Source organism: Lepisosteus oculatus, chromosome 12, assembly GCF_040954835.1.
Source record: "Lepisosteus oculatus isolate fLepOcu1 chromosome 12, fLepOcu1.hap2, whole genome shotgun sequence".
NCBI classification, from domain to species: Eukaryota; Metazoa; Chordata; class Actinopteri; order Semionotiformes; family Lepisosteidae; genus Lepisosteus; species Lepisosteus oculatus.
This window is the reverse complement of record NC_090707.1, coordinates 15,785,522-15,798,530: the sequence shown is the minus strand read 5'-3', so window position 1 is coordinate 15,798,530 and position 13,009 is coordinate 15,785,522. Positions and strand designations below refer to the sequence as shown.

General features: G+C 39.5%; 1 protein-coding gene across 1 annotated transcript; it reads left to right on the top strand.

Moving 5' to 3' along the window:
• Positions 1 to 7,034: 7,034 nt before the first annotated feature.
• Positions 7,035 to 12,893, top strand: atp5f1b (ATP synthase F1 subunit beta). Its single transcript, XM_006636530.3, has 10 exons — positions 7,035 to 7,169; positions 8,269 to 8,451; positions 8,602 to 8,776; positions 8,897 to 9,018; positions 9,821 to 10,005; positions 10,134 to 10,292; positions 10,668 to 10,790; positions 11,149 to 11,361; positions 12,250 to 12,451; positions 12,637 to 12,893. Exons 1-10 carry the CDS (start codon positions 7,064 to 7,066, stop codon positions 12,732 to 12,734), a joined length of 1,566 nt encoding a protein of 521 aa, XP_006636593.1. The 5' UTR covers positions 7,035 to 7,063; the 3' UTR covers positions 12,735 to 12,893.
• The last annotated feature ends 116 nt before the right edge of the window (positions 12,894 to 13,009 follow it).

Genomic DNA, 13,009 nt, shown 5'->3' with positions numbered 1-13,009 from the left:
TAAGTACACCAATCGCCCTTTAATTTGAAGCTTTAGGTAAGATCAAAGATTTGCTTTTCAAGAAGAAAATGTAATATTTAACGTGAAAGTCTTAGCAAACACTAAAAGTTTTGGTTTGGTGAACCTAATGCTATCATATTGCTTTAATTCATTGGAGCTGAAGCTGAATTCAGATATGTGCAATACGTTTTGTGCTGTTTTACTACTGCTTTAGAGAATGGGAAATTAATGTCTGCCACCTAGAAATAAAATAATACATTCAAAAGAAATTATAGTATACAGAGTTTTTTGGGGGGGTTTGTTTCCAGTATCTATCCATCCATTTTCTATCTGCTTCACCCAATTTAGGGTCTTGGGGGAGCTCAAGCCCACAGTATCTCAGCAAGCAATCTAGGTATCTGTTGTTGTAAAATGAAAATGTTAATGTCAGGTTCATAAAGTTAAAATGAAGATGCTTATTTCAGTGACCGTCATCCTTCATGAAATTGTGGAATCTTAAAGTTAAACAGCCGAAATACCTTTTTTTTTTTGTTTTCCTGTAATGAATTTAAGTAGACAGCCTCAGGGCTGCTAAGTGATGAACCGCAGAAAAGTCTTTGTAAGCCAGACAAAACTCTCCGTGGAATGTCTAAATATTCAGAGACACTGTCATCTTGGGACATACCCCGCAGGGAATACTGGTCATCATTGCAGATGGAATTTTAAGATTTATCGCTTCAATACCTTCAACATGGTTAAAGTACAGGAGTCCACTTGAGCAGAAAATAGAATAGACAGTTAAAAAAGCTGACTTAATTAAGTAATATTATTACTAACATGTTGAATACAAGGGATGCTGTTGATTTCTTGTTTTGTCTGTTTAATAATCCCAATATGTCTGCTGCCAGGGAGCCTTATTTACTAAGAATTCTGTTGGGGAGGGGGGCTGTGACCCAGCTCTCACCAAGTCCATCCTGCTGTAATCTGCTTTGTGTCATCATTGACAAGAAGCAGCGAATCACAATAAAAATGGAGAATGTAAGAGGAGCAATTTGTCCTAGCATCTTTATTAGTGGGTGGGTTGGCCGCTTCAGTCTGTCAGTCCACTGATTATTTTCCAGATACTTCCATATGTCTTGGAGGCATTTGTAGGAACGATTCAATTTTCGTTTCTGCAGCCTATGGCTTCGAAAATTCAACACGCGCTGTTTCATTTTGTTGTTTTTGGAAGTTGCTCTGTGTTTTTCAACTCTATACAACTCCTTACACATTACGATAGAGAACAGCTGCAGACATTTCGCAGGTATATTCTGGGCCTTTATCGAAACATGTTTTAAATCTAGTAATGATCCAGCAGATGCCTGTGTTGTTGGTAAAACTCACATATGCAGCCAACAGTTTACAGGTATGTATCAAAATAATGTTTCATTCACCTTTTACACTTTACATCTTCCATTGACAGACATTGTTCTTTTTTGTTTTGACTCCCAAGACCCATTTATCTTCATCAGTAATACATATGTGCAATAGAACAGCCTATAGTAATGTCAAAATGTCTGATGTGTTTCCTGGCTTTCGGAAAGGAAAAATGTAGCTCATACTACCGGAGAACCTTAAGGCACCCGTTTTTTCATTTTTAAGGCAAAAACATAGAATGAAAGAAATGCAATGAATTATGCTTTTTGCCTTAAAGAGAAAAAAGGGTAAAAAATGTTAAAATACATTCACTATGTCTTACCTCTGTATTTTTTGTAAGTAAATATATTCACGAACTAGGGAACTAGGAAACTTTCAAAGCATTCTTTGGGAAAAATAAAACAAGGAAAAGATGTGTTTATTGATTTGATGTAAATCAAGTTAGGACTATAAAAAGGTGGATGTCAGTCTTTCCCTGTCTTTTGCATTGATATATAATGGTCCCAGTATATACTGACAGTAGATACTGGCCTGTCAAGGATGATGTTAAACCATGGAACAAGAAATGGCTAATTGCATGTTGAAAAGTAAAAGACATGAAAATATATATTTTTTGGTTCCTGCACATTGACACTGCTCCCTACTATCATCTTTATCAAATTAAGGTCAGAGATCCCATGGCATTGTTAATGGATACAGGTGTTAGGTGTTAACCCTGGTGCCCTGACTAAATTCTACCCTGGGCCTGAACAACTGGCCCTGCCTGAAGGTGCCCTCTTGAGTAAATTCTCACTTCTCTACATGATCTGCTGTGTAGTGGGGCAGCTGTGTGTCACCCAGGTGGGAGCTGCACTTCAAAGCTCTTAGGGCTCCTTTGGAATAAATGTAGGGGAATATTCTTAATTCACATTAATTCATTTTAAGTTCATTTAGATTAAATTTGATAAATAAACTTGGAGTTAATTTTAATTAACAATAGACAAAACACATAATGTTGCATAATCTAAAAGTGCTGCAATAGAAACTGCAAATCATCACTACATTAAGAGGACAAAAACAGAAGGATGCAAAACGTTTTCTAAAAATTAAATATATGGATTTATAATTTTTAGATTTGTAGACATTGTTTTTAGATATTTTGGTTCATTTAGATGTAGATTTCACTACTCATTTCATGAGAAAATGTCAAGATCAATTCCCACACAAAAGCAATTTTCGTTATCCTCAGGTGAAGTAATCCCACACTTACTTTTTATAAATACTGGTTTGGAAACAAATCATGAATAAAATGTTGGCAAATTAGATTCAAACATTAAGGATACCACAAAAAGACCTGGGTGAATGTAAAAACAGGTTAATAAAGGTTAACTTCATCTTGAAAGTATATAACAAATGTAAAATGATGTAGATCCTTAACCTTATCCGCCCTTTCATTAGGAAGATGTCTTTGAGCAAAGTACTGCAGGGATCTGACATTTAGAATGATTGTCAGCCACAAAGAGTTTGCGTGTTTAAGCCTGCCTCATGGCTTCTGCACATATATTTCTCTGCTTCTATGAAGCCAAATTCAAACTGTACCTGTATTTTTAAGAACGTCCTAAAAAGTGGGAATGATTCAAAGCACTCATCCTATCAATGTATATGGTATATTTAGACAAATGCTATTATATAATAAAAGAGAGGCAGGTAACTTTTTCCTTCTGCGATACAATCGTGATTAATCTGATACTATGTTCGCAATGAAACTGATGCTTTTGTCATTTTATGCATATGTTTGTACAGATAAAGCTAAATGAAAGTACTTGAGACCTCCCCACTTGAAAAAGGGCAGCACAGTGATTGAGTTTTGAAAAAAAGCACCTTATTTGCAAAGGAGTGGTGTGTTTCAGTACAACCCACCCTGCTTGTGTAAACAAGGATAAGAAATTTATTTCTAGCTATGACATACTGTAGAGGCCTTGTTCCCAAGGGCAGAGTAATGAGATGAGGTTTCCCAGTTTCTTTCCTCACTGGAAGCTGAGATTCACCTGGGAAAGAGACAGCATCTTGAAATAAAGAACCCCACCTCTGGGAGGAAACCAATGTACTAGTATAAAACCCAAACAAACATATGTAGAACCTAGAAACCCCACAATGAGCAGCCATGACCGGAACTGACCTACCATGACATGACTGCCATAAGATAGCAAGACTCACCCCCATGCTATCCGTGCTTTTATATAATGCTTTTGTAAAGTTGTTTTTTCAAAGTGCCTTTTTTCTAAATTTTAATGCAATAATTGTAGAAATTTGGTTTGAGATTCCTGACTATACTGAATTTGCAATAACTATACTTTATGAGTTACTCAAAAATATCAAAATCAAACAGGACAAACTCCTTTAGTCTTCGTCATCTTCATTGTGGATTAATTTTGTGAGCGTGTCGTCTTGGTTAACTAAAACGAAAACCAGGACTTTGATTAAATGAACACTGTATCTCTGTTATTCCGAGCGCACCACAAAACAATCCTATCAACCTGAAGGGTTGGTTTGGCAACAAGCTTGACTTTGACTTTGTCCGTAAACGATGGGTTGAAAAGTGCAACCTGTGACACCTCTCATGAGGAAGGCCAGCAGTCAGCGAACTCGTCCAGATCACTGCCTAGCCAAAACTGTGTCCCCCAAGGAGGCCTCGTGCTGCCAAGTCTCAAGTAAATAATTTTGGATCAGAGAGAATGTGCATCCTGACAATCTGGCTATTTTCATTGATTTTGTTACCGGGCAGCACCTTTGGTGATCTCTGTGTGTACATGCCTTTTCTCTTTCTTCTCAACTTTCTCCTCTGACATTGGACAGAATATGCCTAATTGGTGAATGGTAATGAGAGACAGGATGAAAAATCTGACACCTCACAATTGCCCCCAACCAAGTGAAAATTGAGCAAAACTTTTTTGGATTTTTGTGAAACATTATCCAAAGTATTTGTTACTTTAATATTTAAATGAAAGGAGAAATAACAACAAATGCTCTTGTTAACATACTTTAAATTGAGATGTCTCTACTCCCCATCTTAAACTGTGCTGGTGTGGTTGACAGAATGACCTACTGCTCTCGGTTAACTTGGTCTGGCATTTCAGTGAAAAAGATGCATCATTGGCGCCCCCTAACGCACTCATTATTAATAGCAAGACCCTCTGCACACCAGACTAACTTTTCATTGTTTTGATAAACAGATCTTTAGTTAGGAAATAATAATAATAATAATAAACTTTATTTTATATAGCGTCTTTAAAGGTGGCTTCTCAAAGTGCTTTACATGACGACAATTACAATAAATAAGAAGAGTATAACAATAAATAAGGAGAATACACAAGATAAGACACAATTACAATACATAGAGGAAACCGTGGATGGTGGTACTAAGAAGAGGAGAGGGGTGAAGAATGGAACCAGTTAAGTAAAGGCTTTTCTGAAGAAGAGGGTTTTGAGTCTGGATTTGAAGGAGTTTAGAGAAGGTGACTCTCTGATATCCTTGGGCAAAGAGTTCCAGAGCTTGGGAGCATAACAGGAGAAGGCCCTGTCACCCATACACTGTAGACGGGCTTGGGGGACAGTAAGGAGGGCAGAATTTGAAGAACGGAGGTTGCGAGGTGGGGAGTAGGGCAATAATAGTTCAGACGGGTACTGAGGTGCCAAGCCATGCAGAGTCTTATAGGTGAGCATGAGGATTTTAAAGTCTACATGGACTTTGACCGGAAGCCAGTGCAAGGACTCCAGGACAGGAGTAATGTGAACACTTGCAGGAAAGCATCTTCATTTATTAATCTGTTGTAATTCTTTTGTTTCAAGCTACGGTTTAAGATGCACTAGCTTTACTGAACATTTCCAAAAGCAGCTACCGACTTTGGGCACAAGTCAGTGCAGTTTGAAATTGCAATTAACTGACAATGTGTAGAGTAAGTTGAACTATCCATTTTCTTATCTTGAGGGTATTTTCAGCAGTATGAATCTTTTCTGCAAGACGCTTGCGTTCTGTTGTTAAGCATCATCTTTTTTTATTGATTATTCTTTTCATTCTCTGATTTGTCTCTTATTGGGTAAGCCTTTCGGCCAAGCTGTTGGTGAAATGAGAATCGCTTCTCAATTGACATCTGGATAAATAAAAGTTTGTTATTATTTATCAATTTCTTTTAAAGGTCACCCTGCTCTTTAGTGAAGATGTCTGTCCGATTAGGCCATTGTTAATTTTTAGATTTCTAACAGAAAACATGTAACAAAATAAAATTATATAATTTATTATTTCATTTTTTCAGAGCTACTTCTGTAAGGAGAACAAGAAACTATAATAACTCATTGAAAAAACTGACCTACTATCGTTTCCCAACTTATGTCTTTCAGTTGACTATTTTAAATTCAGTGCACATCTAGTAGGTAACTGTACATCTGTAGGTAGGTTTACGGAACGAATTAAACCTATCGAATTCAGCTACAAAACCTTGTTTTTATTTGAACCTTTGTATTGTCACCTCACCTGATTTACCAAATGAAAAGTTGAATATCCCAGATTTAAAAAAACAGCTGTCTCTTTTCAGTTTTGCTGTTGGAGGCCTGAGAATTGTGATGTTTGTAAAGTGTTGTTTTAGTGGATCTGTGGGACTCCTTGGAGAGTTAAAGTTCCTCTATTTAAATTTAATTTAACTATTTGACTTTCAGTAAACGTCTATATTTAAGTATAGAGTTTTTATTTTTAAATAAGCAGTTTGATATTACATAAGTGATTGTATAAATTATAGGGACAATTCACTTAATAAATCCATGGACACACTGTATTCCAGATTTGCTGCTTATTCTTCTTTTTATATTTAGGTCTATAACAAACACTGGGTATTGGATTTAGGTCTAAAAGACTGAATACTTAAAGGTGTACTTTTCATTTAAACGTATTTATGCCAATATTGTATTGGCATGTACATTATAAACACAAAATATTAACATTGCCTTAACAAGCATCATTGCTTTACAATCGTTTGGTTTAAGAACTATAAATTGAATGAAAGGTGTCATTTGAAACTTTATTCCGACTCTTTGTGTGTCCTGCAGGCGGTGTGAATTTGACAGAAGCATCAGAATTTTAAAACTACTTTCCCTATTTATAAATGCACACCTCTTGTTAAAAGGGTTTCGGGGCTTCAGAAGAGTGCTACTAATGTGCTATCGAAAAGACTCTGCACAAACGAACCCCATTTATAAGTACGTAATGTAAAAAAAATATAGTCGCTCTCTTTGGCCAGACAGCGCGGAGGTCTATGGGACTTGTAGTTTTTAATCGAACTTTACATTCGTTAACCTACATTACCAAATCTAATTTAAAATAAATATAAAGTGTGTCTCGTGCTTTGATGTAGCAAGCATACACTTTTCCTTTATAGTTTTTGTAGACACACAAACATTAACCCCCCCCTTCTCTTGCACAAGTACGTCTCTAGCTAATACAGAACGCAGGACGTCAACACGTCCCTCCATTTTGCCCATTTTTTGCTCGAGCGGCCAAACTCCCACGTGAGCCGAGCATGCTCAGTGCGCAGGGCCCGTACGTCAGCTCGTCCGCGCCTGCTCAGTTTGGCCGAGCTCCCCCTCTATATATAAGAGCCGCCGGCTCCGTCCCGTTCCACCTTCAGCCATTTTAGCCATGTTGGGCGCTGTAGGACGCTGCTGTACCGGGGCACTCCAGGCTCTGAAGCCTGGGGTCAACCCCTTAAAAGTCTTCAGTGGAACTCCAGCAGCTCTTTACTCTCGTAAGTCAACCTGCATTGCACGCTTTTTGTGATAAAAACGTCCTTGGTGGATATTCCGGTGGCGCTATTAAACGAAGCACAGGGCAGGGCAGTGTCATCATGTCTGCATGCTGACAGTACCTTGTCTTCAGCAGGCCTGTGCAGTATTAAGTAAAGATGCCGTTTTCGGTGCTCAAGTACGAGTATGAATCTGAAATGTCTCGAAAGTTCGTAAAAACATCCGTGTAATAATCCGTATCCAGTTGGGGTCGTTTTGTAGGCGGGTTGTGGTCTGAAAATCCCAATGACCTTTATTTGTCATAAGCAGCCTCTGGTCTAGGCCCGATTGATGAAGTCTACGTTGTTGTTTTGTTTGTTTTTTTGCCATGTTTCCACAGTACGACTTTCTCATGCACAATAGCCCCTTGGCATGGATAAACATTTTCAGATTTAGATTCTTGTTTTTGATATTTTTGTGGGTGGCAGTAGGGAGGAGGTGGGCAGACTGGCTCAGTGCAGATATTCTTAGCTACTCGCAACAGTCCACGGCACGTTTTTATTTTTCACCCTGTTTTCTGCCACCGGTTTACATGCAACTTGAATTTTGTGATCTTCAGCGTCGTGTGCCCCGCTTGGATGTCACCTTTATTGTTAAGCTACCTGATGGTTCCCTTATTTTTTGGTAGCGGAATGCACTGTATACCCTTTTCCAGCGTGTATATATTTGTATTTTAGCGATTGTCTGATTTTTTTTTTTCGCATTTTGAATCCCTGTATGCCGAGGACGTTTTGTCCTTCAACCTTAAACTCCAGGAAGTTCACCGTCATTGACGGGAGGTTTCTAAGGAATCGGAGTTCAGTGTTGCAGTGTGACGAGTCTGATACTTGTAAACGCTGGTCACATTCATCTTTAAAAAAAAATCATTTTAAAATATAACGTCCTTTAAACTCTTAATCGTGGATACGGCCTGCGCTGTTACGGTTTTTCACGGTTAAGGTGGCTGAAGACCTGTGGCTTTGTTGTATATGTCCGCATAAGAGCTTCTGGCAGATTTCAATTATACTTGGCTTGGTGCTGTACTATTTGGCCATGGTAACGATGAACTATGCATGTCCACAGGCCGAAACTATGCTGCTCAGGCTTCTCCATCAGCCAAGCCTGTGACGGCCAATGGCCGCATCGTGGCAGTCATCGGTGCCGTTGTGGACGTCCAGTTCGATGAGGGCCTGCCTCCCATCCTCAACGCGCTGGAGGTCGCCGGCCGTGACACCAGGCTGGTGCTGGAGGTGGCACAGCATCTGGGTAAGTTTGCATTTTGTGCCCATGCTTCAGGATTATAATACCAGGAGACAAACCCCCTTAGCTCATGCAGTGTTGGTAATACAGCTACTGGATTAAGCTGAAAAGGTGGCCTGGCTGTCTTGCAGTTGAGCGTTGCCCGTTTCTCTACAGGGGAGAGTACTGTGCGTACCATTGCCATGGATGGCACTGAAGGCTTGGTACGTGGACAGAAAGTCATTGACACAGGGGCACCAATAAGGATTCCAGTCGGTCCGGAAACCCTGGGCAGAATTATGAATGTCATTGGCGAGCCCATTGATGAGCGAGGACCAATCAGCACTAAGCAGTAAGTACTCCTTGTGGTTGCTTGTACTCCCTCCTTGTTCACGCAGATGGATTAATAAAACTTGGCTTGCCGGATGACTGTAGCTCTTCCCCCTTGCATCAAGTTTGCTTCATTTTTCAGGACTGCTCCCATCCACGCAGAAGCCCCTGAATTCACAGACATGAGTGTGGAGCAAGAAATCCTGGTCACTGGTATTAAGGTTGTTGACCTGCTTGCCCCTTATGCCAAGGGTGGTAAGATCGGTAAGTTAAAATGTCTGTCAGAAGAATGACCCTGAACAAAGGCTAGCTCTCTTCAGACTCTAGATATAATGCTAAATGTTGGTCAGATTTACTACTTTATTAATGTTATTGCACTAGATGCAAGGGCACATAATAAAATGATATGCTGCTAATGGATAAGTGATCAAATGAAGTTGAAAATGAAGATTGTTTAGTGCTGGTTTCACGCTAAATATCTCTTAGGTTGCTTAAAAATACGTTGTTTAAAGCTTATTTGCACTCTGGCTCTGCCTTGGCTTAAACCTCAGTGATGCATTAATCATTTTTTCCCCAGTTTTACACATTGCATGATTTAGGAGTCATTTTGAATAATATTCAGGAGCTAATTTTAATGTACACTGAGAACGGTGTGTAACAAGTGTTATATGAAGCATGGTTTATGGCTAGCATCTAAAACCTGCCAACAACAAAGTGTTTGGCACCTCTGTGAATATTTTGATCGGTCACAATTTAAAAAAGTGGCACTTGGGTCTAATTGTGATAGCGTTTAGGTGTATAATTACTTTCATCAATTGCTGCAGTTGTCATGCCGTTCAGTGTCTGAAGTGGCAGTTTATATTTGACCTGCTCTTTTAAGGATCATCCTTAAAATTAGAATGCACTTCATATTTGACTTTGCCTTCATATTCGTTTTAATGCTTTTCATAATAGGCTCACTGAAGGGATTATTTCTACTTAATACTTTTAAATTTCATGATTTATAATTTGTAATGTCCACAGGAATGGATGGAATACATGTGGTCACTAACCTTTTCTTTCTCAGGTCTGTTTGGAGGAGCAGGCGTTGGCAAAACTGTGCTCATTATGGAGCTGATCAATAATGTGGCCAAGGCCCATGGTGGTTACTCTGTGTTCGCTGGGGTGGGAGAGCGCACCCGTGAGGGAAATGATTTGTACCATGAAATGATTGAGTCCGGTGTCATCAACCTGAAGGACACCACTTCAAAGGTAAAACATTTGTAGGAATTTTTCTAGTTTTGCTTATGGCAGTGTGCAAGTCTTGTCATTTTTTTTAATTACAAATCTTAAATTTGACTTTCACGTCTTAACGGACATTGTGGTTGGGTTGACTTCAGGTGGCGCTGGTGTATGGACAGATGAACGAACCCCCAGGTGCCCGTGCCAGAGTTGCCCTGACTGGTCTTACGGTTGCCGAGTATTTCCGTGATCAGGAAGGACAGGATGTGCTGCTTTTCATTGACAACATCTTCAGATTCACTCAGGCTGGTTCAGAGGTCAGTTTGCTGGACTGGAAGTGGTCATGGGGCAGGTTGACACATCTGGAGACATTCTGGTAGATGTAGTGTAGGTGTTAAATAAGTGAAGCTGTATTGTTTTTAACCTTTTTAAAATCCAGACCCTTTTTGTTTGTCGGGATGGAATTGGATTCTTTTAGGCTCTTTCCAAAATATGATGAGGTTACAGTTTTAGGACCACAATTCAATAGGAAAAAGTGTTCAGAAATGCATCAGTGATGTTTCCCTACCTGTATAAAATTGCTTCCAGTTTAAATGTGTATTGACCATGGATGCGGTACAAGTGTTTCATAAACTTGAGTGCACTGGATATAATCCCCTCACCGATTTCTTGTTCCCGTCTTTCATCATTAGGTGTCTGCCCTGCTGGGGCGTATTCCATCTGCTGTAGGTTACCAGCCAACCCTGGCCACTGACATGGGCACCATGCAGGAGAGAATCACCACCACCAAAAAGGGTTCCATTACTTCAGTACAGGTATGGCCAACCAAAAACCTGTCATATATTGCACAGCCCCAATGTACAATGTATTCTGCAGCTTCAATTCAAACTTTGTCCCTTAGGGGAAATATGTTTTACGGCACAAACACAACACAATGACAAATATCACCAAAAGGGAAGAGTATACAGTAGTGTTACAGGATGATGCTTTTGGCTGTCTTAATCACCCTCTATAAAGGATACTTAAGTTGATTTGATTATTTTGCCACTTATATTCAGTAACTTACCCAGCCTATTACAATTCCCAGTACTTATGTTGCCAAACTAGCAAGTGAAGCAGTATGTTAAGACTCTTTCAATGAATGATCTTGGAATCTCTTGTTTCATTGTCAAGGCTATCTATGTGCCTGCTGATGATTTGACTGATCCTGCTCCCGCCACCACTTTTGCTCACTTGGATGCCACCACTGTGCTGTCCCGTGCTATTGCTGAGCTGGGCATCTACCCAGCTGTGGATCCCCTGGACTCCACATCCAGAATCATGGACCCCAACATTGTAGGCGCAGAGCACTATGATGTGGCCCGTGGTGTGCAGAAGATCCTTCAGGTAAAGGTCTTCATTACAGTTTAAAGAACTGCTGCCAAGGAGCCATGTGTCCAAATGCTTTGTTTTTCAGGGAACTTCCAAACCCTTTTTGAATAAGGAACCTGTTTTTTTTTTTAGAGCATTTGGCATTAAAAAGTCAACCATGCAGTATTCCCTAGTGAGTGTTACTTAAGCAGTTTTTACAATTGGTTGGAGGAGTGGCTTGATTGAGACCATGTGGAATGAGGGAATTATTTTGATACACTGATCTTAAGGGTGCAGTGTGCTTAATGACCCTTAAAGGGGAACTGCAATGCTATTTTTATATTTTGGAGTCAAAAGTGTAAAAACCTCCAATTTACATCACCAAATAAATGAAATTACTGGTTATGTACAGCGCCATGTGCTGCGATTCAGAGTGAGGGAACAAAACTTCTGTTGATGTTGTGCCCTGATTACATTAACAAGCAGGCTTGTGAATATCTCTTTTAAGCAATTTTATTGGATTTCAATCTTGAGAGTTTGCCAAAAACTGTGTGCAGATCACGTAGGGACATATTGGTGAAATGTTTGCCCCACAGCCTGTACTTATTCGCTCATACATTACCTCAGTCATTATAATGACTAGTGAGCAGGAAGGGCCACTTCGCATCGCAACTGGTAGGAACTTAAGCTTTCACCCATGGTGAAATCGGGGTTTGCACCAATGTTGTGACTTGCAGCACTTTCACAAAGTTCACAATTTTGTGCTTAATTTGGAATTGTAAAATGTTTCTATACTTTTAGGTGAATGTTTCTTACTGAGATTTAATAACCAGTCTGAGAAATTGAGACCGCAGTTCTCCTTTTAAATTGGGTGTGAAACTTGCAAGAATGCAATAGTGACTATTTTAAATATTTTTATTGCAGGATTATAAATCCCTTCAGGATATTATTGCCATCTTGGGTATGGATGAGCTGTCTGAGGAAGATAAGCTGACTGTGGCCCGTGCTCGCAAGATTCAGCGTTTCCTGTCGCAGCCATTCCAGGTTGCTGAAGTGTTCACTGGTCACTTGGGAAAGCTGGTACCCCTCAAGGAGACCATCAAAGGGTTCAAGAGTATTCTTGCAGGTAATATTTATTAAGCAACACTTTAGACCATGTCAAGTTAACTGGAATGTCTCTTAAAGCCCAGACTCAATAGGAGTAGGTAAGAAGTGACTACATTCTGAACACTGAAGCTTTAAATTTGTAATATTTAATAAGATGGATTCTCAGATGGCATTCTTTACATGTAATTCTGATTTGTTTTATAGGTGAATATGATGGCTTGCCTGAGCAGGCATTTTACATGGTTGGCCCCATTGAAGAGGTAGTCCAGAAAGCAGAGAAACTGGCTGAAGAACATTCATAAATGAAGGGGAGAAATGTTCAGAGGAGCACTTGATTCATAACATTTAACATTCAAAACCTGTATCTGATGTCGTGTCATCTTCCAAGAAAAGTCATTTCTATTTAATGTTTCCATGTTAATGGGAATGGTGGAGATGGAAATAAAATCTCTTGTTGTAAACATTGCTTAGTTTTTGTTTGCTTCTAGACACACAAGGTTCTTTAACAGTCCTAGGCCGATTCCCCAATTGACCTGCTTAATGGATGCAAAAATCAACTTATAGTAGATGGGGAGCT

Bases quoted from the DNA above. Each gene is read 5' to 3' on its own strand.
- atp5f1b (XM_006636530.3), top strand. From the start codon at position 7,064: ATGTTGGGCGCTGTAGGACGCTGCTGTACCGGGGCACTCCAGGCTCTG. The intron at 10,293-10,667 runs GTCAGTTTGCTG...TTTCATCATTAG, and splicing joins TCACTCAGGCTGGTTCAGAG to GTGTCTGCCCTGCTGGGGCG. The intron at 10,791-11,148 runs GTATGGCCAACC...TTCATTGTCAAG, and splicing joins GTTCCATTACTTCAGTACAG to GCTATCTATGTGCCTGCTGA.